General features: G+C 34.5%; 1 protein-coding gene across 5 annotated transcripts in view; it reads left to right on the top strand.

Moving 5' to 3' along the window:
• UBE2K (ubiquitin conjugating enzyme E2 K) overlaps positions 1-21,631 on the top strand; it is a 60,561-nt gene that overhangs the window by 24,323 nt on the left and 14,607 nt on the right. For 3 of the 5 annotated variants that reach the window (XM_053922069.1, XM_053922068.2, XM_024573875.3), the window contains 3 exons: positions 7,471-7,564; positions 12,299-12,357; positions 18,557-18,639. In XM_053922069.1, coding sequence (XP_053778044.1) covers positions 7,471-7,564; positions 12,299-12,357; positions 18,557-18,639 — 236 coding nt within the window. The remainder of the gene's footprint in view (positions 1-7,470; positions 7,565-12,298; positions 12,358-18,556; positions 18,640-21,631) is intronic. The other 2 variants (XM_071221305.1, XM_045182638.2) reach the window with 2 other exon arrangements.

Here is a 21,631-nt window from a genome sequence, read left to right as displayed (position 1 = left end):
TCATTTCCTGAGCCCATTTCTTCTATCTCTGTGGCTTTCTAAATAAACTTCCTTTTACAGTTTGAGTCTTGGCTCTGAATTCTTTCTTAGCCAGAACTCTAGTATTAAAGTTGCTGAACCAAAGTCTAACTAACACCTGGTGCCAAATTGGCTGCTAACACAGTCTGTCTTAATTCATCTGCTTCTCTTCACCTCAGTGGACTTTGTAATCATTCTTACTGTATTTCTAACCTTTCTCTGTGTATCTTCTTCAATCTCCCTGTAGGCATTTCCCTCCTTATAACAGAGATTATAAAGACCCAGATCTGTTTGTCATGTCACAACTTAAAATGTTTCTCATTGTTCTTTTTTTAATATATTTATTGATTATGCTATTACAGTTGTCCCATTTCCCCCCCCACTCCACTCCATCCTGCCCACCCCCTCCCTCCCACATTTCCCCCTATAGTTCATGTCCATGGGTCATACTTATAAGTTCTTTGGCTTCTACAGTTCCTACACTATTTTTACACTCCCCCTGTCTATTTTCCACCTAGCATCTATGCTACTTATTCTCTGTACCTTTCCCCCCCTCTCCCCCTCCCACTCCCCTATTGACACCCCTCCATGTGATCTCCTTCTCTATGGTTCTGTTCCTGTTCTAGCTGTTTGCCTAGTTTGCTCTTGTTTTTGTTTTAGGTGTGGTCGTTAATAACTGTGAGTTTGCTGTCATTTTTACTGTTCCTGTTTTTGATCTTCTTTTTCTTAGGTAACTCCCTTTAACATTTCATATAATAAGGGCTTGGTGATGATGAACTTCTTTAACTTGACCTTATCTGAGAAGCACTTTATCTTCCCTTCCATTCTAAATGATAGCTTTGCTGGATACAGTAATCTTGGATGTAGGTCCTTGCGTTTAATCTTGGGTAATGTAATGATGATGTGCCTTGGTGTGTTCCTCCTTGGGTCCAGCTTCTTTGGGACTCTCTGAGCTTCCTGGACTTCCTGGAAGTCTATTTCCTTTGCCAGATTAGGGAAGTTCTCCTTCATTATTTGTTCTAATAAGTTTTCAATTTTTTGTTCTTCCTCTTCTCCTTCTGGCACCCCTATAATTCGGATGTTGGAACATTTCAAGGCGTCCGGGAGGTTCCTAAGCCTCTCCTCATTTTTCCAAGTTCTTGTTTCTTCATTCTTTTCTGGATGGATGTTTCTTTCTTCCTTCTGGTCCAAACTATTGATTTGAGTCCCAGTTTCCTTCGCATCACCATTGGTTCCCTGTACATTTTCCTTTGTTTCTCTTAGCATAGGCTTCATTTTTTCATCTGGTTTTCAAACAAATTCAACCAATTCTGTGAGCATCTTGATAACCAGTGTTTTGAACTGTGCATCTAATAGGTTGGCTATCTCTTCCTCGCTTAGTTGTATTTTTTCTGGAGCTTTGAAGTGTTCTGTCATTTGGGCCTTTTTTTTTTTTTTTTTTTTTTTTTTTTTTGTCTTGGCGCGTCTGTTACTTTAAGGGGCGGAGCCTTAGGTGTTCACCAGGGCCGGGTAACGCTGGTCGCTGGACTGTGACGCTGTACATGGGGGAGGGGCCAAGAGGGAGCAATGGTGCCCACCTCACTCTCCTCCAGATTTCAATATTTCATTCCAATACCCACAATCAAACTGGGCCCCTCTGGTGCTGGTTCCCGAGTGGGTGGGCCTGCGCACACTCTAGGCCCCTGTGGGTCTCTCCAACGACCTCTGCCCTGAGGCTGGGAGTCTCTCCTGCTGCCCCAACCCCCACGGGCGTTTTCAATCAGAGGTTTGAGGCTTTATTTCCCCGAGCTGGAGCCCTGGGTTGCTCGGTCTGCTTCGCTCCTCGCCGTTCGCCTGGTTTATCTATGCACGAATGTGGGGCCGTGGGGTGCTACCCGCTGCTCTACCTGCCACTCTCTCCACCACTCCGAGTCCGGCCCTCTCGGTTTATCTGTGCACCAGTGTGGGGCCGCAGAGTCTGCTAGTGCTCAGACTGCCTGCTCCACTCGTCCCACACTCCGCCAGTCTCAGTCCCGCCACAGCCACGCGAGTCCTCTCCACCCCGGTGCCCGTCTCCGCCCCTCCTAGCAGTCTGGATGAATGTTTATTTTGTATTTCCTTGGTGTCGGACCCCCTTGCCGTTTGATTCTCTGTCAGTTCTGGTTGTTCGAGGAGGCGCAGTGTGTCTACCTACGCCGCCATCTTGGTTTTCCCTTCTCGTTGTTCTTGACCCTATAAAATCTGGCTCTTGCTGACTTCGCTTGCTTCATTTCTGCTCTTTTATTCTGCCTATACTAGTCACGTTAGTGGCTTTTCATTTCCTAAACATACCAAGCCCTTTGCCTCTATTTTACACAGTTTTGACTTTCTGTTCAAAAATGCTTTCATTGGCTTTTACCTAGTTAAGTCCGTTACAGGTAGTTATTTTTAGGAAAGCCTCTTCATACCCTCCAGAATTTCTCTGTTAAATATTACTTTCATGGTATCCTGTTCTCCATTTAAAAATTATATAATTCATTGTCTAATGCCTTGGGATGAAAGCTCTGTTTATGGTGATAGAGTAGATTAAGATTGGAGAACATTTCTTGCTGATCATTTTACCACTGGTACCTATTTGCCTTGCAAATAGTAGGTACTCAGTAAATATTTATTGAATCACTGTGATGAGAACTTTATTCTGCATTGTGGATTGTGTGAAGTGTGATGACAGAAGTTTAGAAAGTAAAATTTTAATGGCACACAGTTGCTGTAGTTGGAGAGGCTAATATTTCCGGGTTCTCTAGAGCTGCACTGTTCAATACTGTAGCTATTACCTGCATGTGACACTTTTTTCTTCATGTTTTTAAAAATGATTTTTTATTTTAAATTTGGTGGTTTTTAGTATAAGCCATAAGGTGCAACTATTACCACTAATTCCAGGATATTTCATCACCCCCCCAAAAGTCTCCCCCCTCCTGCCTTTCCTGACAACCAGTAATTTACTTCCTATATCTATGGATTTGCCTGTCACATGCAGCTTTTGAACACTTGAAATGTGGGCAGTCCCACATAGTCCAAATGAGCTATAATTGTAAGTTATACACAGGATTTTAAAGACTTAATATTAAAAAATATCTCAAATTCTAATTTTGATTACTTGTTAAAATAATTTATGTATATTGAGATTTATATGTTAAAATTAATTTCTTGTTTCTTTGTACTCTTTAGTGTGATTACTATAAAACTTTAAAGTACATTTGTGTTTTACATTGTATTTCTACTGGACAACTCTGGTCTAGAACTTACTTTCAGTAAGGATCATAAATGTGTCCCTATCTATGCCTTCAGTTTCCCATTGTCCTTCTGGTCTCAGTTTTCATGTCAACCCTGCTTTGGGAATGTGACATGCCCCAAGCTCTTCTAAAGCACATTTTAATTTTATTTATTGATTTTAGAGAGAGAGAGAAAAACATCGATTTGTTGTTCTATTTATTTATGCATCCATTGGTTGCTACTTGTATGTGCCCTGACCAGGGGTTAAAGCCACAACTTTGGCACAGTGGGATGGCACTCTAACCAACTGAGCTATGCACCAGGGCTTCTAATCACATTTTAATTTAACTGCTTAAAAGGCAGAAATCTTTCTTATTTCTTTGGCCTTGGAGTAGCAGGAGAAAGATAAGTCATTTATATTAAATTATGGCAACTGTTAAACCTCTTAAGCCTCATTTTCAGCAGATTTGGAAGCATTGAAGTTCACATTTATTAGCATGATTGTGATGAGCAGTGACCCTAAATATTGGTATTTGTGATTTGACTAGGGAACAAATCAGTAGTTTCTTTATAGCATATGAAACATCTATAACTTTAGGTGTCATTTAGAATTATATTTGTCTTACCTGAAATTTGAATTTAAATTTTACTTTAGAACAAATTTCTGTAATAAGTGGAAGTCAGATTAATGTGATAAATTAGCCTTTAAAAATAATATTTGCTTTAGGTGGGAGTTTTCTGCTATAACATTATTATCAAAAGTCAACGTGTTACAGTGTGAAATGGCTACTAAAAATGCATTTACTTTGTGGCAGTCGTTCTATATACTGTGTTAATTCATTAAATTCCCCCATGAAACTGTATGGGATAGGTACTATTTTAACCCCCCGTTGACAGGATGAAACTTGAGGTACGTACAGAGTGATTAAATAACTGGCTCAAGGTTGTATGTTAAGTTTTAAACAGGTTAAACAAAAAATACTTAATACTTAGTGCTTATATGATAAAGTCTTTTTTAATTTTCAGTTTATCCCACTAGAATATAAGCTCCCAGTGGGCAGGAACTTAATTTTGTTCTCTAACACTTGAAGTTGTTTCTGGTATATAGTAGACCCCAGGAAGTACTTGAAAGATTTTCGTGATGATGATATCAATTCATCAACAGACTTGGCCTTGGAAATCTATTAAAATTGCTTTAAGTTCTGCATTGTTTTTTATTAGCAGTAACGCTCATTTATTTACCACATCCAAATTAGCGTCAATATTGTGTGCTATTTTGCATACTTTATATATGGTATATCTGATTAAGATAGTTTTAAAATGTTTACTAAGGATCTGTACACGTCTTTTCCTTTTATGTGTTAGAAATGCATTGGAGGCACAAGGGAATATTATAAAAATCAGGACTACCAGGGGTTCCACTGTGTGTTGAGATGAGTTGGGAGAAGTGTAGAAAAGCAGTTTCTGTTGTCACAAAAAAAAATATATAGTGCAGTGAAACCAAACACAGTTCTTCAAGGTTTTATCGGAAAGACTTAGTTAGCCACCCTGGTTGTTACAGTCATTAAGATAAATAATTAACACATTGTTTTGTTATTTATTTTTAGAAATTACATTTCTATTGTTAGACTGAAACAGAACAGTGAATACATTTTATAAAATAAGGCGAAACCAAATGTTTTTTGTAATTAATGTTGTTAGGTGAACGACATCTACTTTTATCCAGGAGATTCTCATTTAATTCTGAGATATGTATTCTCATTTTACAGTAATAAAATTGAGAGATGTTAAGTGACTTACCTGAATTAACACCACAAATAATTGGCACAACTAGGATTCAGTTCACATCTGTCTAACGCCAAAATGGGATTTTAAGTGGAATTTGAATCTTTAGTGGGATTTCGAATTAGTTTGTGAGGGCACAGGATTGGAGTTCTGGATTGTGAATGATTGAATTAAACTGTGGAAGTAATAAAGGGTAATTGTTGTAATTGGAAAAATTAGGCTTTGAAAAATCTGCCTTTAGTTCTTCATTTTCTTTTTATCTTTGGTTATCAGCAGATAAAGATGCACTCTAGACTCTGTAGAATGCTTCTTTATAATGGATTTCATCGTGGTGATTGTATTTTCTTGAATACTTAAGTAAATTTTTCAGAGTGAAAAAAGACCCACTTTTCTCTCAATTATAATTTGGGGGTAATGAGGACAAAAATTAGGACAGGGTATTACAAATTAATAATTGTTTATTTAGCATTTTACTAACCAACACAGTTGGGCAATCTAAAAGGAAGCTTGCTTTTTTTAAAAAAAAAAAATTTATTGATTTTAGAAAGAGAGAGGAGAAGGGAGAGAGAAACATTAACTTGTTCCACTTATGCATTCATTGGTTGACTGTTGTATGTGCACCGACTGGAGATTGAACGCACAACCTTGGCGTATCAGGACAACACTAACCAACAGAGCCACCCAGCTAGGGCCTAAAAGTCAGCTTTTCTAATTTTTGTTACCTCTTCCTCCCTTTCTCCAAACTTTAATCCTTTCCTTCAGTATCCTCACATTTTGGGGTTATTTACTTTTCGGTTAAGGTGGATTGTGGGAAGCAATAGAGAACTTTGAAAGCATTGATGGTTTGCAAGATCCTATTATTCTTGTTTTTACTTAGAAATCTCAGGAGAAATGGAAGTCTGTAGTTATACTTGTGGCTCCTTGTAAATTGATCTGATGCCTCTGATTTTCATTTTAACATTAATTGCTGTGCATACCGGACAAAGAATTTTACCATTGCTAAAATTGTACATTTAATCCTCTACCACAAATAACAGGGTGATAGTGATTTTTTTTTTAGGGCACAGGAAAAAATTTCCAATAATGCATATTTATAATTAATATTAATTTGGGGGTAAAATTATCTTCAGATGAATATAAAATAGTACTTTAATCCCAATTGTAAAAAAAGATTAAGTAAACCAGTACTAATTAGAATGCTTAATTTTAAAATGCATAGTTTTTTCATCCTATGTTCTTATTGAAAGACAAAATTAATTAGAAGTCATGACATTTTTAAAATTTAGGTTTTAAGTTGTATGTTTTTTCTGTACTGAAACTGTTTGGTACAGAAAAAGAGTAAAAGTATCTTCTTTTGGAGTGGGTGGAGGAAGCAAGTTTAAGAAGGTAGGTTCAAAAGCAAGATTTTACTCTTGAAATCTTGTGAGGCTTTCTTTCATAAGAGTAGATATATTGTGTTACTTAGGTAAAAATATGAAATTCTAACCAAAAAAATGAACACATAACATACCAAGTCTTTACATTTTTAAAAATTGAGAATAATAATTACAAGGAATAAGATCTGTAAGATACTAGTATAGGTCAGAAAATATAAATGGGGAGCCATTTGCAGACAAGTACTTGTGAACATTAATGTGAATCCCACTGGAGGGTGTTCTGAATCATTGTTGAGAACAGATTGAGAGATTGAAGTGACAACTGTAGATAAGAAAGTACTTTGAGAAGTAAGGTAAAGTCTAAAATAAATAGATGGATATAAATTTTAAATAAAAATCTGTTTTGAAAGTAGGTTGTTGCCATTGAAGTAAACTAAGTAGAAAAAAAAATTGAAGAAGGCATTAGATGATACTAGTGAGGCATTTAGGCTTCAGGAATTTTTATGGAAAGGGAAGTTAATGAGATGCTTAGAGCTTTCACATCTGGGTGGATAGTGTAGTGTTTTGGTTAACCTAAACATCTAGAGTTGTTGTGCTTTGTTCAAATGAGAGCTTATGGCCTAAATGGCTTTCGTTAACCCTGAATTTTCTGTTTACATGGACAGAACCCATTGAACCTGGGGGTATAGTATCAGTGTTCGTCTACAAATGAATTGATTTATCACTTTGGACCTAACATACATGAATTTGACAAATACAAAATAAGTGTCTGCTCTTTTTCTCTAAGCATTCCTATAAAGTCGACAAGCCATTGTACTATTGTTCATAGTGGTTTTGTTTCATTAAAAACATTGAGGTGAAAACATGTTAGGGTTTTTTTGTGTGTTTTAAATATTCTTCAAACTGGCTAACTATAGAAAAACACAGACTATTATTTTTACTAGAGCAGATAACCAAGCTAATGAAAAAGTGGGTTTCAAAATTTTTTATAGGTAATACTTTATAATAGGCTTTTTTTCTTGCTGATATAACTAACATTTATTTTCTGTTTATTTTTAAGACGAGCAAAAATCAAATTAAAGTAGATCTTGTAGATGAGAATTTTACAGAATTAAGAGGAGAAATAGCAGGACCTCCAGACACACCATATGAAGGCAAGTACTTTTTTCTGTATCAAAATATTGTGGGTATTAGAACTTGTCTGAAACATTAAATCAGAATAACCTGAACCATCTATTATAAATTACATAGAACGTAACTTCATTTGGCTTAGGATATACAGCAGTTTTTAAATAATTAAAGTAGATACTCATCTAGACTGATTTTTCTTAATGAATTTTAGCTAATTTTTTTCTTTTCCCAAGTAGAGCCAAGTTCCAGGTTATATAGGTTAGAATTTAATAGTATAAAACATATCTGTTAAGCCTCTAACTTACACGGACTATATATACTCTCAGTTACCCTTCATATGGTATCTGTAACAAGCCTTGCCTTAAATTTCTGACTGATAAAAATAATTGAATTTTTTTTTTTAAAGTTCCTCTCCCCTGTTTGTCATTTAGCATTTCATTCACTCATGTCTTCATACAGGCTGTATTCCAAATATTTAATTTTTTTTTTAATTCAGAAAAGCTTTGAGAGATTGTTTTAAGACATAGAAAAGAAAGGAGGAAGCCTTGCTGAACCTGGTGTTCACAAACTAAGTCTCTAGCTACTTTAGACCATGGAATCGGGTGGTCAGATACAGAAAAAAGCTTTATAGCTTTTTATTTCCTCATTAGGCAAATCTTCAGTAATATAAATTTGGGTTAGGTAGCATAACCAAGGTTCTTGCATATAATAGGCATTCAAATATTTGTTTAATAGAAATCGTGTAACAATTTGTATTAGTAGCATTTATTGAGGTTTTACTTATTAGAACTTTACATGTGTTTTCTCATTCAATTCTTACAACATATCTTATGAGGTAAGTACAGTTGTCACTATTTCATAGATTAACCCTTAAGCTCAGAGCAGTTAAGTAATTTATCTAAGGTCAGACATCTAAGTGGCGTAGCTGGGATTTCAGCCTCAGCCTTTGACTTCAAAGCCTGTGTTTATCATCCCTTTCTGCTTTTGAATGAATTGGGATTTACTGAATATTAGAAGTGATGGTTATGTTTATTTTTAATGTGGTGGTTCTATAATTCTATAGTGAATACTTACCTTAAACATTCACAAGAATCCAATATTCTAGAATATGTTCCTGTTTTTATTCCAAATTTTAAAGACCCCAGAATGTCTTTAGTAATGTTAAGTAAAATTTTATTTTGTATTTTATAGTTCATATGAGCCATTTTTAGACATCATTTAATTTTTTATTTTAAGTTATTGAGTGCCTCCTGTATGCCAGACCTCATTTGGATGCTCTCATGGAAGCTATTCATTTAGTCCTTTTGACAATCATTAGATGGACAATAGATTTTTTTAGATATCTTACAGAAATCAGGGTCTTGTCTTAATAACAGGTGTTTTACATAATGATATACAATTGGCCCTACTTATCTGCAGGTTCCGCATCTGTGGGTTCAACCAACTTTACATGAAAGTATTTTGGAGACAAATGTTACATTGTTGGTAATGTCTACTGTGTAGTTAGATGCATGATTGTTGTGTCTGTACTGAAACGTACAGATTTTTTTCTTGTCATTATTCCCTGAATAATCAATACAGTATAACAACTATTTATGTAGCATTTACATTGTATTAGGTATTACAAGTAATTTAGGGGTGATTTAAAGCATAGGGGTGGATATATATATCGGTTATACTGCAAATACTATCCCATTTTATTTAAGGGACTCAAGCATCTGCAGATTTTGGTATCCATGGGGGTTGGAGGTGGGAGGTGTGTATGTCCTGGAACCAATCCCTTGTGGATATTGAGGGATGGCTGTACTAGCTTCTACCTGAAAGCAGGCATTATTGTAAATACTTCCTGAATTATTTTTTAGGTGGTTTAGATGTATTTTAAAAGACAGTAGGGCAGAAGCATTATTATTCTAGAACTCTTTCAGCATATTGATACATATAAACAAGGTATCTCCTGAACTAAATTAAATAAGCAGAATGTTTATTACCTTCTTGGCAGCCCTTAAGAGAGGTAGATAATTTTTTTTTTTAAGATTTTATTTATTTACTTTAAGATAGAAGGGACAGGAGGGAGAGAGGGAGAGAAATATCAGTGTGTGGTTGCTTCTCGAGCGTCCCCTACTGGGGACCTGGCCTGCAACCCAGGCATGTGCCCTGACTGGGAATTGAACCAGTGACCCTTTGGTTCCCAGGCCAGCACTCAATTCACTGAGCCACACCAGCCAGGGTAAGAGATAGATAGTTTTAAAATTGGAACATAGACACTATTTGTAAGATGATTTAAGTTCTACATGCCATATCCTTTGCTAATTAGAAACGAGTTTGGTGGGTTTTAAGTGCTTATTTCTACTACTGCCCCAGTATGAGGCATTAATGTTTGATGAGATTAGTTTTAATATGTTTTTTGGGTATATATTTGAGATGGATTAATTTACAGTGTATGCTTTTTATCATAAAACTATTGAAGAGAAGCTGTTCACTTTGTTTAGGAAAAGCATTATCCAAGGGCATAAACTTACATACTACTTTTTTAAAAATGTGAACATGGATAAATATTTGATAATGTTTGTTACAGGGCTCTTGATAATTTTCACGTTTTTTTGTTTTTTTCCCCAAATCTCATTGAGAAGTAGAATATCCATGGAAAAATTATTTTATTGCACTTGTTACTGAATTCTCTTTTTTTGTCATAATTGCTTATTGAGAGAGGAATAATTTAATAAATTCTTTTTCCTAAAAATTGTTTAGAGTTTATGGAATTGTTGGTATTTTTAAAAATCTCATCCTTTTGTATTAAGCTAAAAATTATAAAATTTTAATATTAAAAGCTATTACTCAAGAAATAAATGTTTTACAGGGAAAGCTGTTACAATATGAATGTAGTTATAAAGCTCCCTTAGTTGTGTTGCTGTCATATATATCTAATGCTATGGTTGTTATATATTTAAGGTTACCAGACAGTAATTCAAGACAGAGCATATTAATAGCATATGGAGTAGAAATAGGATTGGGGGAACTCTAGGGTTTAGCACTATTTATATCAGGATTCTCATACTACTCCTGATACTGTTTTTGAACATTCAAGAAGGAAGAACTTTATATGAAAGATTATAAAGATAGTAATCTGAATTTAATCAGAAAAATATGTGGTTCTTAGGAAGGAAAAAGAACCTACATATTTCTCAGACCAAATTTATTATGCCTATATTTGAAGCTAACATTTATAACTGAACCTAAAGAGTTATCCCTATATTCACAAAATTTCTTCAGGTACTTGTCTCTTTATCTGTCTTATTTTTTGTTCCTTTTGTTTTGACTACTTTTTTTTATATTTCACTGCTGCCATACATTCTGTGATTCAGGCATCTAGTTCAAGTCATGCATCAATCACTTTGGGATTCTATTAAAAAGAATTAGCAAGAAAAGAATAATTGGAAACAAAAATGGCTTGAAGAAAGTGGTACCCAGTCAATTGCTCTTTTGTTTTTATCCCAGATCCACATTCATTTGTCTATTACTAACAATGGAAGAGGAGGATTTGAGAGAATTCAGGATATACTGAGAGTTGAATGTATGGAATTTTGAAGTGAATATTGCTCCTAGCACATAGTTTTTATTTTGTTTTTTATTATGGAAAATTTCAGATACATATAGAAGGCAAATGGTATGAATTCTCCATGTAATCATTGGCCAATTTGAAAGACAGTCAACTCATAACCAGTCTTTGATCTGATCATTCCTTGATTATTTTGATGCAAATCCCAGGCATAGTTTCATATGTAAATACTCTGGTAGCACAGTTTTATTTGGTTATATTTTAGAATAGTGAATATTATCTGTTAGTGGATCATACAGTTTTAGAATTGGAAGATTCCTTAGAGTTAAGATTCAAATCCAGCTTCTCATCCAGTGCCCCTTTAGACCTTGAGAGGCAGTTTCCTTCCAGGCATGGGAAGCTAGATAAACTTTTAAAAAATATGAATATAGCTGCTAGTTGCTCAAGATAACTTCAAAACAGAATGTTGCCCTCTATTTATACATTATGGTTAGAACAATCTCTTTGTAAAGTTTTGCATTTTGTATACCCATTTAGAGGCAGAGAATAGTTTTGTCTTTAGACCAGAGTTGTTGGATTTGATTTTTAAAATTTTAACAAGCAGTGTTGGCATTTAATTTAGGGCACACGTTAAAAGTTTGGGACATTTTTACATTTGAGAGAACCCACTAAAAGTAGATTTTTTTCAGTTTATGGCATAGTCTTTATATCCTTTTCCTTTACACCATCTATGCCTTTATACCTCCCTGCTTTCTTTCTGTTTTTCTTTTCTTTCTTTCTTTCTCTCTTTCTCTCTCTTTTTTTTTTTTTTTTTTGCTTTTTTTCCTCCTTTTATTTAGCAACTCTTGTCAGTGTGGTGTAGAGAAAATAACAGGAGACAGAATCTATGCTACTTAATTATCCCAATGAAATCTTTGGCATTGGACTGTCTGGATTTAATGTATTTATCTATGTCTAGTCCTATTACTCACTGATAAGCTAATATAGTTGTATAAAATGGGTATTCTATATGCTTGAAGTAACCTTTAAGTGAAAAACTAGTGCTTCTGATTATTTCCTTTTTGGGTTGCAACTTTAAAGTGAATTTGTTGTAATTGTATATAAAAATACATGTTCTGAAAACTTCTGTCATTATATTTGGCTTTACATAATTGATTTGAGATGAGCAGCGTTCTTAACTTTCTGTTTTCCCCTTTTTTAGGAGGAAGATACCAACTAGAGATAAAAATACCAGAAACATATCCATTTAATCCCCCTAAGGTATTGTAAGTCTATTTTTGTGCATGAACTTCTGAAATACTTCTCTTGGTCCATTTAATTAATATGTATGTATTTTAGTGCTTATTAAAATTACACTGTTTTGAGTTGTTGACTATATAAATTTAGTGTGGACAGATTTCAGGTGAAGAAAGATGGTTTGCTTCTAGAATTATGAAAAACAGGCTTACTCAGGAAGCTAATTCTTGCTCTAGAGAGGAATAATAAGATGTACACCTGACAATGGTTTAAATTCTAGGTCTGGAAAAACTTGCAGTGTTCCTAGATGTAGAAAACTCTTACACAGATTCTTACTTTCCTCAAAGAAGTACGTTTTTTAGGGAAGAGTATATTCTGAATTTTTTCAACAATTATTTGAGTACTAGGTAGCAATATACCAGTAAATAAGATTTACACTGCTCTTGTTTTCATGGAGCTCGAATTCTAGCAGGGAAAAAAAATAATGAACAAATAATTGCAACTGTGGTACGTGTTAAAAGAGGAAATGGAATGCTCTAGAATCATATATAACAAGGAGAACTAACAAACTTATTTTTGACTGAACAGCTTCCTTTATGTCTTTACTTTTGCTATATCCTCACTTTAGTTTAGGCATTTAATTTTATTACTTGCCAATTTTGTTTATTATTTAATCACCCTTCATCTTTGTCACTGCTTTTCATTTTTTGTACTGCTGTTCTGTAAATCTTCCTAAAGTACCGTTTTGATCATGTTTTTTTTTTTTCTTTCTTGTTAATAAAGTCTGAACGCCTTAGCTGAGCATTTAAACTCCTACCACCTGACCTCAGTCTTTTTCATCCTAGTTTTTGCCACCCTCATCTACAACATGGGACTCATCTGTCAGCCTATATTATTTGCTGTTTGTAAATGTTGCTTATTCTTTCACACTTTACTATCATTTTCCCTTGAATCATTGTCTCTGTCATTTAAAATTCTACTCTTCTTTTGAGGTCTATGTAAGGATCATGTCCTCTATTAAGCTGTGCCCATCAGATTGTTTCTCCTACTCTCAGTAGCATTTTATATTATTTATATAGTACCAAAACAAATACGGAATCAATGTATTATTTGGGGGTGTGTATTTTTCACTAGCTTTTATGCTCCTAAGGTGAAAGACCATGTCTATACCAAGATAAGAACAATCAACCAGAGTTTAAATCTTTCTTCTGCTATTTAACTGTGATTTTTAAGGCAGGTACCTGCTGTGTACCTCAATTTTCTCATCTATAAAGTGCTGTCATAGGATTGTAAAGATTAAAGGAGTTAATCCATATAAAGAACTATATTTAGATAATTCTTTGAAATATTTTTTCATATTTTCAACACCTCTGAAATCAGGATGTATCTTTCAGTGGATGGTATGTCATACTTTAACTGGCAAAGTTGTTTTTTCTTAAAGTGTACATAAAGAAATTGTGTTTTGAATAATTGATGATACCTGAAATTTAATGAAATAATAATACTGAGAACAGTGGCTGCATACAGTAAGCTTTCAGAAATATTAGCATTAACCAACAACTACCACCTTAAGGGGCCCTTTTTTAAGTCATCTGTTGGTTTCGTTCTGGAACATTATTTTAAGATACAGTAGCATTAACACTTAAATGCCCTCTGTAAATTGAAATTCTCATACATTGCTTGTGGGAATGTGTAATGTTGAAGGTGCTTTGGGAAATAATTTATTTAAAATGGCAAATGTAGAGTTAACCTTTTGACTTAGCAGTTCTACTTAGAAGTGGAAGGTTTCTGTTTACTAGAAATGAAAACATATGTTCACAACAACTTGTACAAAAATGTTTATACCATTACTGTTCATAATGCCAAAAAGTGCAAGCAACCTAAATGTCTCTCAACTAAATAGATAAATCAAATGTGGTATATCCATATCATGGAATACTATTTGATTATAAAAATGAGTGAAATACTGATGGTAGTACAAGGAAGATACAGCTTTGAAAACAGAATGCTGAATGAAAAGAAGCCAGACACAAAAGGCCATACATTGTATGATTTCATTTGTATGAAACATTGGAAGAACCAAATTCATAGAGACAAAAATAGATTGGTGATTGTTTAGTTCTGGGGTGTACAGGAATAGGGAGTGGCTGCTGATGGTTACGTGGCTTCTTTTTGGTGTGACGATAATGGTGAAAAATTAGATTGTGGTAATGGTTGCACAACTTGGTGAATATACTAAAACCATGAGGGTGTACACTTAAATGGTCTCAATAAAAGTGTTTAATTATGAACCTCTAAAGCCTTTATTATAGCTTCAAAGTGATTGCATAGTCCTGGCTCTGTTTTAGGCACTATTTCAGGCATTATTTCTTAATCTGTGAAATCATTGTTTTATTAGCTCCTAGGACCACTCCTACTCTTTAGTTCAAAGAGAAAAATAGACTCAAAACATAAGAACTAAGGTCTGTCTGATGTTTTGTTACTAACTCATGTTGCTCTGCAGCCACTATTACTTCAGCCATTGTATATTGAGGTAGCTTCAAGATTTAGAAAGATCTTCCTTTAGTCAACCTATATTTGTTTCCCTCTCGCTTCCAGTTGTACAGTAAATGGAATTTAGTATTTTAAATATGGTACTTATTCCATTTATGCCATTAAGCTTTTGCAGTAAATGTTACATAATGAACATATGATAAATATGTTCTATATATGCATACATTGATTTGGAATTTTTACTGATTGGTAAATATAATGGAAAGCATGGGGAATATTTGTACATTTCTTGCTGAATTGTGTTCATATATGTTTAATATGGCAGCTCCGGTTTAATTTTAAGCTTTATGAGGTAAAAGTATTGAAGTTAGTTGATTATATTCTCTTTTCACTATTGTGCAGCTGAAACAGCACAAAACTGAAAACCTACATTGATTTGTCTTAACATGGTCTCAGAGTATCTTCTATTTATTATTCTGCAATAAATTAATAATCTAAAGAGCAGAAGTTTTACTTCTAAGAAGATGGAGACTATATATCTTTGAATCAGTTGAATAATAGTTTGGAAGGAATTTGATTGAATGCATATAGTCACTTATTTTTATAATAAATTGTAATATATGTTCTATTAAAGAAAAACCCATTAAATTAGGAAAACTGTAGCTCAATGATTTGTCCAGTTATGTATTGGAGATTATGTTGTAAAATTTTCCTCTTTATCCTTGGCATTATAAACATACTTTTCTATGTGTATGTTTATGTTTTCTCTGTTGAGTATAAGTACCAATGTTAATGACTTCTAATGAGTGTGTTCATCTGCGCATGCATGTTTAAAATAGCATTTTCTTTTGTACAGTAAGTTAAAGATGGTTTAATATCGTAATATTCTTGAGTTCCAAGCTTGGAACTAGAAATTCCCAGTGGAAATATGAGCTTACTTTTTACCATGAAATAGTTGCCAATATCATCTATATGCCAGTAACTAAGAATAGTCCCCTTTTATTTTGGTCAGGTAACAGTATGTGCCTAGTGTTAAGATTTTTGAGTGCTCCTCAAAGTTAATGAATATTAAGAAGTTACCCCAAGTGATGCTAGTATTAATTTCAATTGTGAAAGTAGAGAGTTGAGTTGTTATCAGCAAATGTTTTGGTACTTTGAAACATTCTGTATCTGTTTTGCAATCAAATTACTTAACTCTTACACTTCATCCCTTCCAACTTCCTTTGATTCTACATTCTTGTTGATACAAGACAGGGATGGAATGTGAATTGAGTATAGAACAACAGGACAATATCAGGGATACATGTGGGTACCACTAGTGATGTTAAGGGTTAAGATAGAGAAAGAAGTGAAATAAGTAAGGAGATACGGTAGTTAATGATAAAGAATAACAAAGAGAGGAATAGGAGATAGAGTGATGTAGACCACATACAAACTACTTATAAGAGCTACATTTATTTGTTTGTTTATTATTTTTTAATTGAATTTATTGGAACATTGGTTAATAAAATTATATAGGTTTCAGATGTATAATTCTATAATACATACTCTGTATATTGTATTGTGTGTTCAACCACCCCAAGTCTAGAGTTATATTTTTACTGGTGGATAATGGAATATGCTCCTGAAAATTAAATTCCTTATTAGATCATCTGCCAGTTATTTATTCCTAACTGTGTAGTACAGAATAAGAAATAGTCTAATAATTTTCTTGGTCCTGCATGAAAATGCGTGTTTGTTTTCATGTGGTGTCCAGAGAAAATCATGTATTGAAGACTTCTTTAAAAAGCAGGATTCAGTTCACATAGCCTTAGATCACTTCCCTAAACCATAAATCTTTTGACATTGTCAGTGGTAATTTAAAATTCTGTTTTCCAATCCAGTTGAAAATATTGAACCAACTTTTGTTCTAGAGTCACAAAAAGTTGTGTAGTCTGAGTTACTGAAATTCTGACATAATTATATTTTGAATTCAATGAATGATAAAAATTAAGGTGTGAATGTTGTTATATCTGTTATGAAGAAATGTTTGTTGTACATAAACTCTCTATAGCCTGTCTTAATTGACCTTCACTGTATTTGAGAGGGAATATGTTTGGTCCAAAATAATGGGTTTGTCATAATGTTAATTGCATATTTATCCAATATGAAGTACTTTAGATATTTGTGATGCCCTAGTAAACAGGGTAAATACCAGCCTTTCAGGAAAAACCACACAAGTAAAAGATTATAGAAGTGTAATTAATACTATAACATAGGAAAGTACAGGGTGCTATGGGAACAGATCTGGAAGAAGTGATGTGGAAGCTGAAACTTGAAAGATAAGTTTGAGTTAGCCAGCAGAAAAGGGTATTGAGGTGTGTTATTGAGAGAAGCCTATATAAAGGCCTAAAGGCAAAAAAACCTTGATCTCTTTTTGTCTTAATATGACTTTTTGAGCAAATGCATGGAATACGAGGTACAAGTGAGATTTGAGAGGTAGGGTAGGGCCAGTTTACTAATGTGGTTGTACACAAAGGGAGCGAGAAGTCATTAAATGGCCTTAAACACAGTGGTGATGTGAATCATATGTGTTTCAAAGGGCTTTCTTTGGTTTCAGTATGGAGAATGGGTTGCAGGGAGCAGAACTGAGGGCAGTCAAGTCAACAGACTGTTTAGTAACCCAGGTGAAGAATGATAATCTCCTTTAATGAGATGGTGGTTCTGTGGACAGAGAGAAGTAGATATTATTTAATTATTGAGATTATTTTAAGAATAAAAAGGGTCAAGGCATGAAAAGTGTCCATTAGTCATTGGTGACTTAAAGTGCTTTTTCAAATGGCATATATGTTAGTGAGTGAGTAGTGAGGAAGTAGAGATAGGTAGATAGACAAATCAAGTCACAAGGAAAGAAGTGGAAGCTGTTTAAGCATCTTTCTATAAACAGCTTAGATTTGGGGCATATATTAATGAGTTAATTTTTGTTAAGTATTTAGAACATTGCTTGACTCACAGTAATTATTCTCTTAAGTGTTAAGGAATTTTGACTCAGATGACTATCGTATGTGTCAGTTAAAATAATCCTCCTCCTCCAAAGGCTCATAGAAGGAACTGATAAACTAGATTTCATTTCATGGTGATCTGATAGAGTTAGCATTTTCACTTTATTGGGTTTTTATTCTTCTATGATAAGACAAATAGATGACTAGAGAGACTCAGAATCTGAAATCAGATTGTATGAGTTTGCACTTTGCTCTATTGCTAACTAGTTACTTGATTTTGGATCAATATCGTAAACTCTAAACCTCAGTGTTTCTTCAGTGCATTCAAATATTTGTTTAGTTATTTTTTAAAAAAGATTTTGAGAAAAAAATTGCTACAGAAAAATTAGGAACAGTCTTAACAGCCACTTCTTGTGCTTCCATGGATTTTACTTACTTTTTCCTTCAAACTATTCTATACCCTACTTCACACTTAAAAGTTTCCATTTACTATTTATGAACACCTAGTAATTGTTGAGTTTCTTTAAAGGCGGAGTATTTATTAAAGGGTTTAAAAAGAGCATATGTCAGTGACAACATTTGGCTTACTACTTAATGCTTTGTCTTCTACACCACTCCCTTCACTTAGACAAAATGATGTAAGTATGGACCCTTTTAAAAAAATCTGAGGGCTTTTTACTCATAGTTCTATTTAAGCGATATGTGTTTTTTCTGTTACTTAAAAACTCAAGTGTGCTTTATATTTCTAGGTCCGGTTTATCACTAAAATATGGCATCCTAATATTAGTTCCGTCACAGGGGCTATTTGTTTGGATATCCTGAAAGATCAATGGTAAGTAAGAGATTTTCAGTTTACCTTCTCCCTTCTCCCATATGAGTTCCAAGATTATATTTAGAGTGTTAAATGTGTAACTGCCTCAAAGCATAAGCATATATTATAGTTTCTCTTATTTGGGAGATAATTTTAAAATGTATGTACTTAAGTACATAATTGAAAATGTGTTACAATTGAGATCATAGTCTGTATTTAAATACAAATTTATTAGGTCTGTATTTCATATGCTAGCTTTATCTCTTGAAAAGTCTTGGACTTCATAATTTATTTTGGGAAATTTAATTCTTTATTATCTCAAGGTATTTGTGAAAGACTAAAAATAAGTATTGAAATAATCAGCACTGACTTGGATGGAATGTGAAAAGTATTAATTGAGCACAGTTTGGGTTTTCAGATTTCAAGGAGTACTTTTGTAGGTGATATCTTCATTTGGCCCATAATTTATAGTGCTTTCACATGTTTTTTTCTGATTTGATCCTAGTACAGTGTTTTGAGAATTCTTACTCTGGAGCCATTATGTTCAAAATGGACCCATTACTTTCAAATCCTGGCTCTGCCGAATTTACTGAACCGTGTAGTGTAGAGCACGTTACTAAGCTTTATACCTTGGTTTCCTCATCTGAAAAAAATGGGGTTAATACTTCATAGGGCTGTTGACAGGATTAAATGAATTGGTTTATATGATTCTCTTAGACGAGAGCCTGGTATATTCTGAAACTTGGGTGGAAAGATCAAGACAAAGAGGTATAAAAAGACATTGGAGTGGGAGAAAACAGTAGTAAGTTGTATATTTGATTTGTTAAAGAAGGGAAAGAATGGAACCTGAATAAGGTGAAACAGGAATGACAACATTCAGTGTTTGGGCGATTTGATTTATTTAGTAACTGGATAAACAGGCAAGAGTTGCTGGTTTGGTTTGGTCTTCTTTTTCCATTTTTTTAAAGGTTTTATTTATTTATTTTGAGAGTGAGGGGAAGGGAGGGAGAAAGAGAGGGAGAGAAACATCAATGTGTGGTTGCTTCTCACATGGCCCCCACTGGGGACCTGGCTCTCAACCCAGGCATGTACCCTGACTGGGAATCGAACCAGTGATCCTTTGATTTGCAGCCCGCGCTCAATCCACTGAGCTACACCAGCCAGGGCTCTTTTTCCATTCTAATAGCATATCTGAGTAAGGCCTCTCCCTCAGTATATCATCTCTTGGGATCTAGTATCCTGATCTATATTCCATACTGTTAAACATTGAACCGTGTGGAATATATCTAACTTTATATCTTCTGTCATTCATTTGATTTTTGACTCTTTGCAACTTAGTGAATTTGTTGGCCTCCAGGTTTTTACCTGTAAAGTCATCTCCAAAGCCCCTACCTCTGTCATTCAGTGATATTAATGAATATTTGCACTGTTAGAGGTATGTTTCTTTTAGTCACTTGGTTTTCAGATATCAGTTCTGTTTTCCTCTTCTTCCTGTTCCCACTCTCAGACTCTTTAACTAGTTCCTCTTCATCTGGAGCTCTACACATGAGAATGCCTCAGGACTAAGTCCTGACCTCTCTTTTTTTCCATCAATACTCTTCCTGGGTGAGCTCATCTGATCTCTTAACTTCATGGTTTATATACTACCAGCTCACAAATTTTTCTTTCTTGAACTCTGGACTCATGTTCTATTGCCTGTTTAAACATCCTTGAGGAATATAATGGACATCTCAGATTTAAACATGTTGAACACTGAACTGATACTCCCCTAACCAAAAACCTGCTTCACCGATCTAAGCTGTTGGCAACCACATCCTTGCATTGCTTAGCCCAAACTTCATCATGACCCTTGGTCCTTCTTTCTCAGGTACTCCGTACCCTGTCTGCACATCCTGTTGGTGAAAATTCCAGAATCTTAGCAGTAACTTCACTACTATCACCTTGGTCCAAGTTACATTACCTCTTGCCTGAATGATTACAGTAGCTGCCCCCCTGCTTTTGACTTTTCCCTACTTAGTCTCTTCTCAATGGCCAGAATGATAACCACCTTCCCCCTTAAAAACAAATAAAGCTCCACAGACTAAAATCTTCCACTGACGTTCCTTTTTGCTCAGAGTTAAGCCAGCAGGACTACCACTCCTGATTATCTCTCCATAGATAGTTGAGAGATTATGGTGTATACAATTTATAGGGAGATAACTTGAGTTTTTATACCAAGACTTTTTATCAACTATTCCCTTTTCTAAGACAAGTGAAATAGCTGACTTTAGTCCTCGTTGATATCTCTGTAACTGGAATATTAAAAGATGTTAAAGACACATCAGATAAAATAAGTGAGATTGGATGTCCATGGGTTTGTTCTCTCCCTTGCCCTTCCACGCTTCATTGAGGTGTAATCCACATTTAATGGATATGCATGTTTAAGTGTGGATGTTTAGACCTCAAAACTGGGATTTGGTAACTATAGGATAGTTATCTTAGGAAAAATAAATTGAATAAACATTGAATAATTTGTGACAGGTATGCTAGAAAACAGTTTGGTCTTTTATTAATACTTATGCATGGCTCTGGCTGGTGTGGCTCAGTGCATTGAGTGCCAGCCTGTGAACCAAAGGGTCACTGGTTTGATTCCCTGTCAGGGCATATGTCTGGGTTTCAGGCCAGGTCCCAAGTAGGGGGCGTATGAGAGGCAGCCACACATTGATGCTTCTCTCCATCTCTCCTTCCCTTTCCCTCTCTCAAAAAATAAAATCTTTAAGAAAAAATACTCATGGATGATGATTTACCTTTAATATATAATAACTTCTGTTACTATGGTTTATTTTTAACTCTTAACCTTAGCCTACTTGGAAACTATTTTATGATTTTTTTTTTCACCTGTTATGACTAAAGTTGTCTATTTACCTGGGGAAGAAAATGACAACATATAAAAATTGCTCTCAATGATACTGCCCTTTCAAAAGACATGAACAGGCATTAAGAGATTATTTAGATGTTCAGTAAGCTATACGCA

The sequence above is a fragment of the Desmodus rotundus genome, chromosome 4 (assembly GCF_022682495.2).
Source record: "Desmodus rotundus isolate HL8 chromosome 4, HLdesRot8A.1, whole genome shotgun sequence".
NCBI lineage: Eukaryota > Metazoa > Chordata > Mammalia > Chiroptera > Phyllostomidae > Desmodus > Desmodus rotundus.
This window is presented reverse-complemented; position numbering and strand designations above follow the sequence as displayed.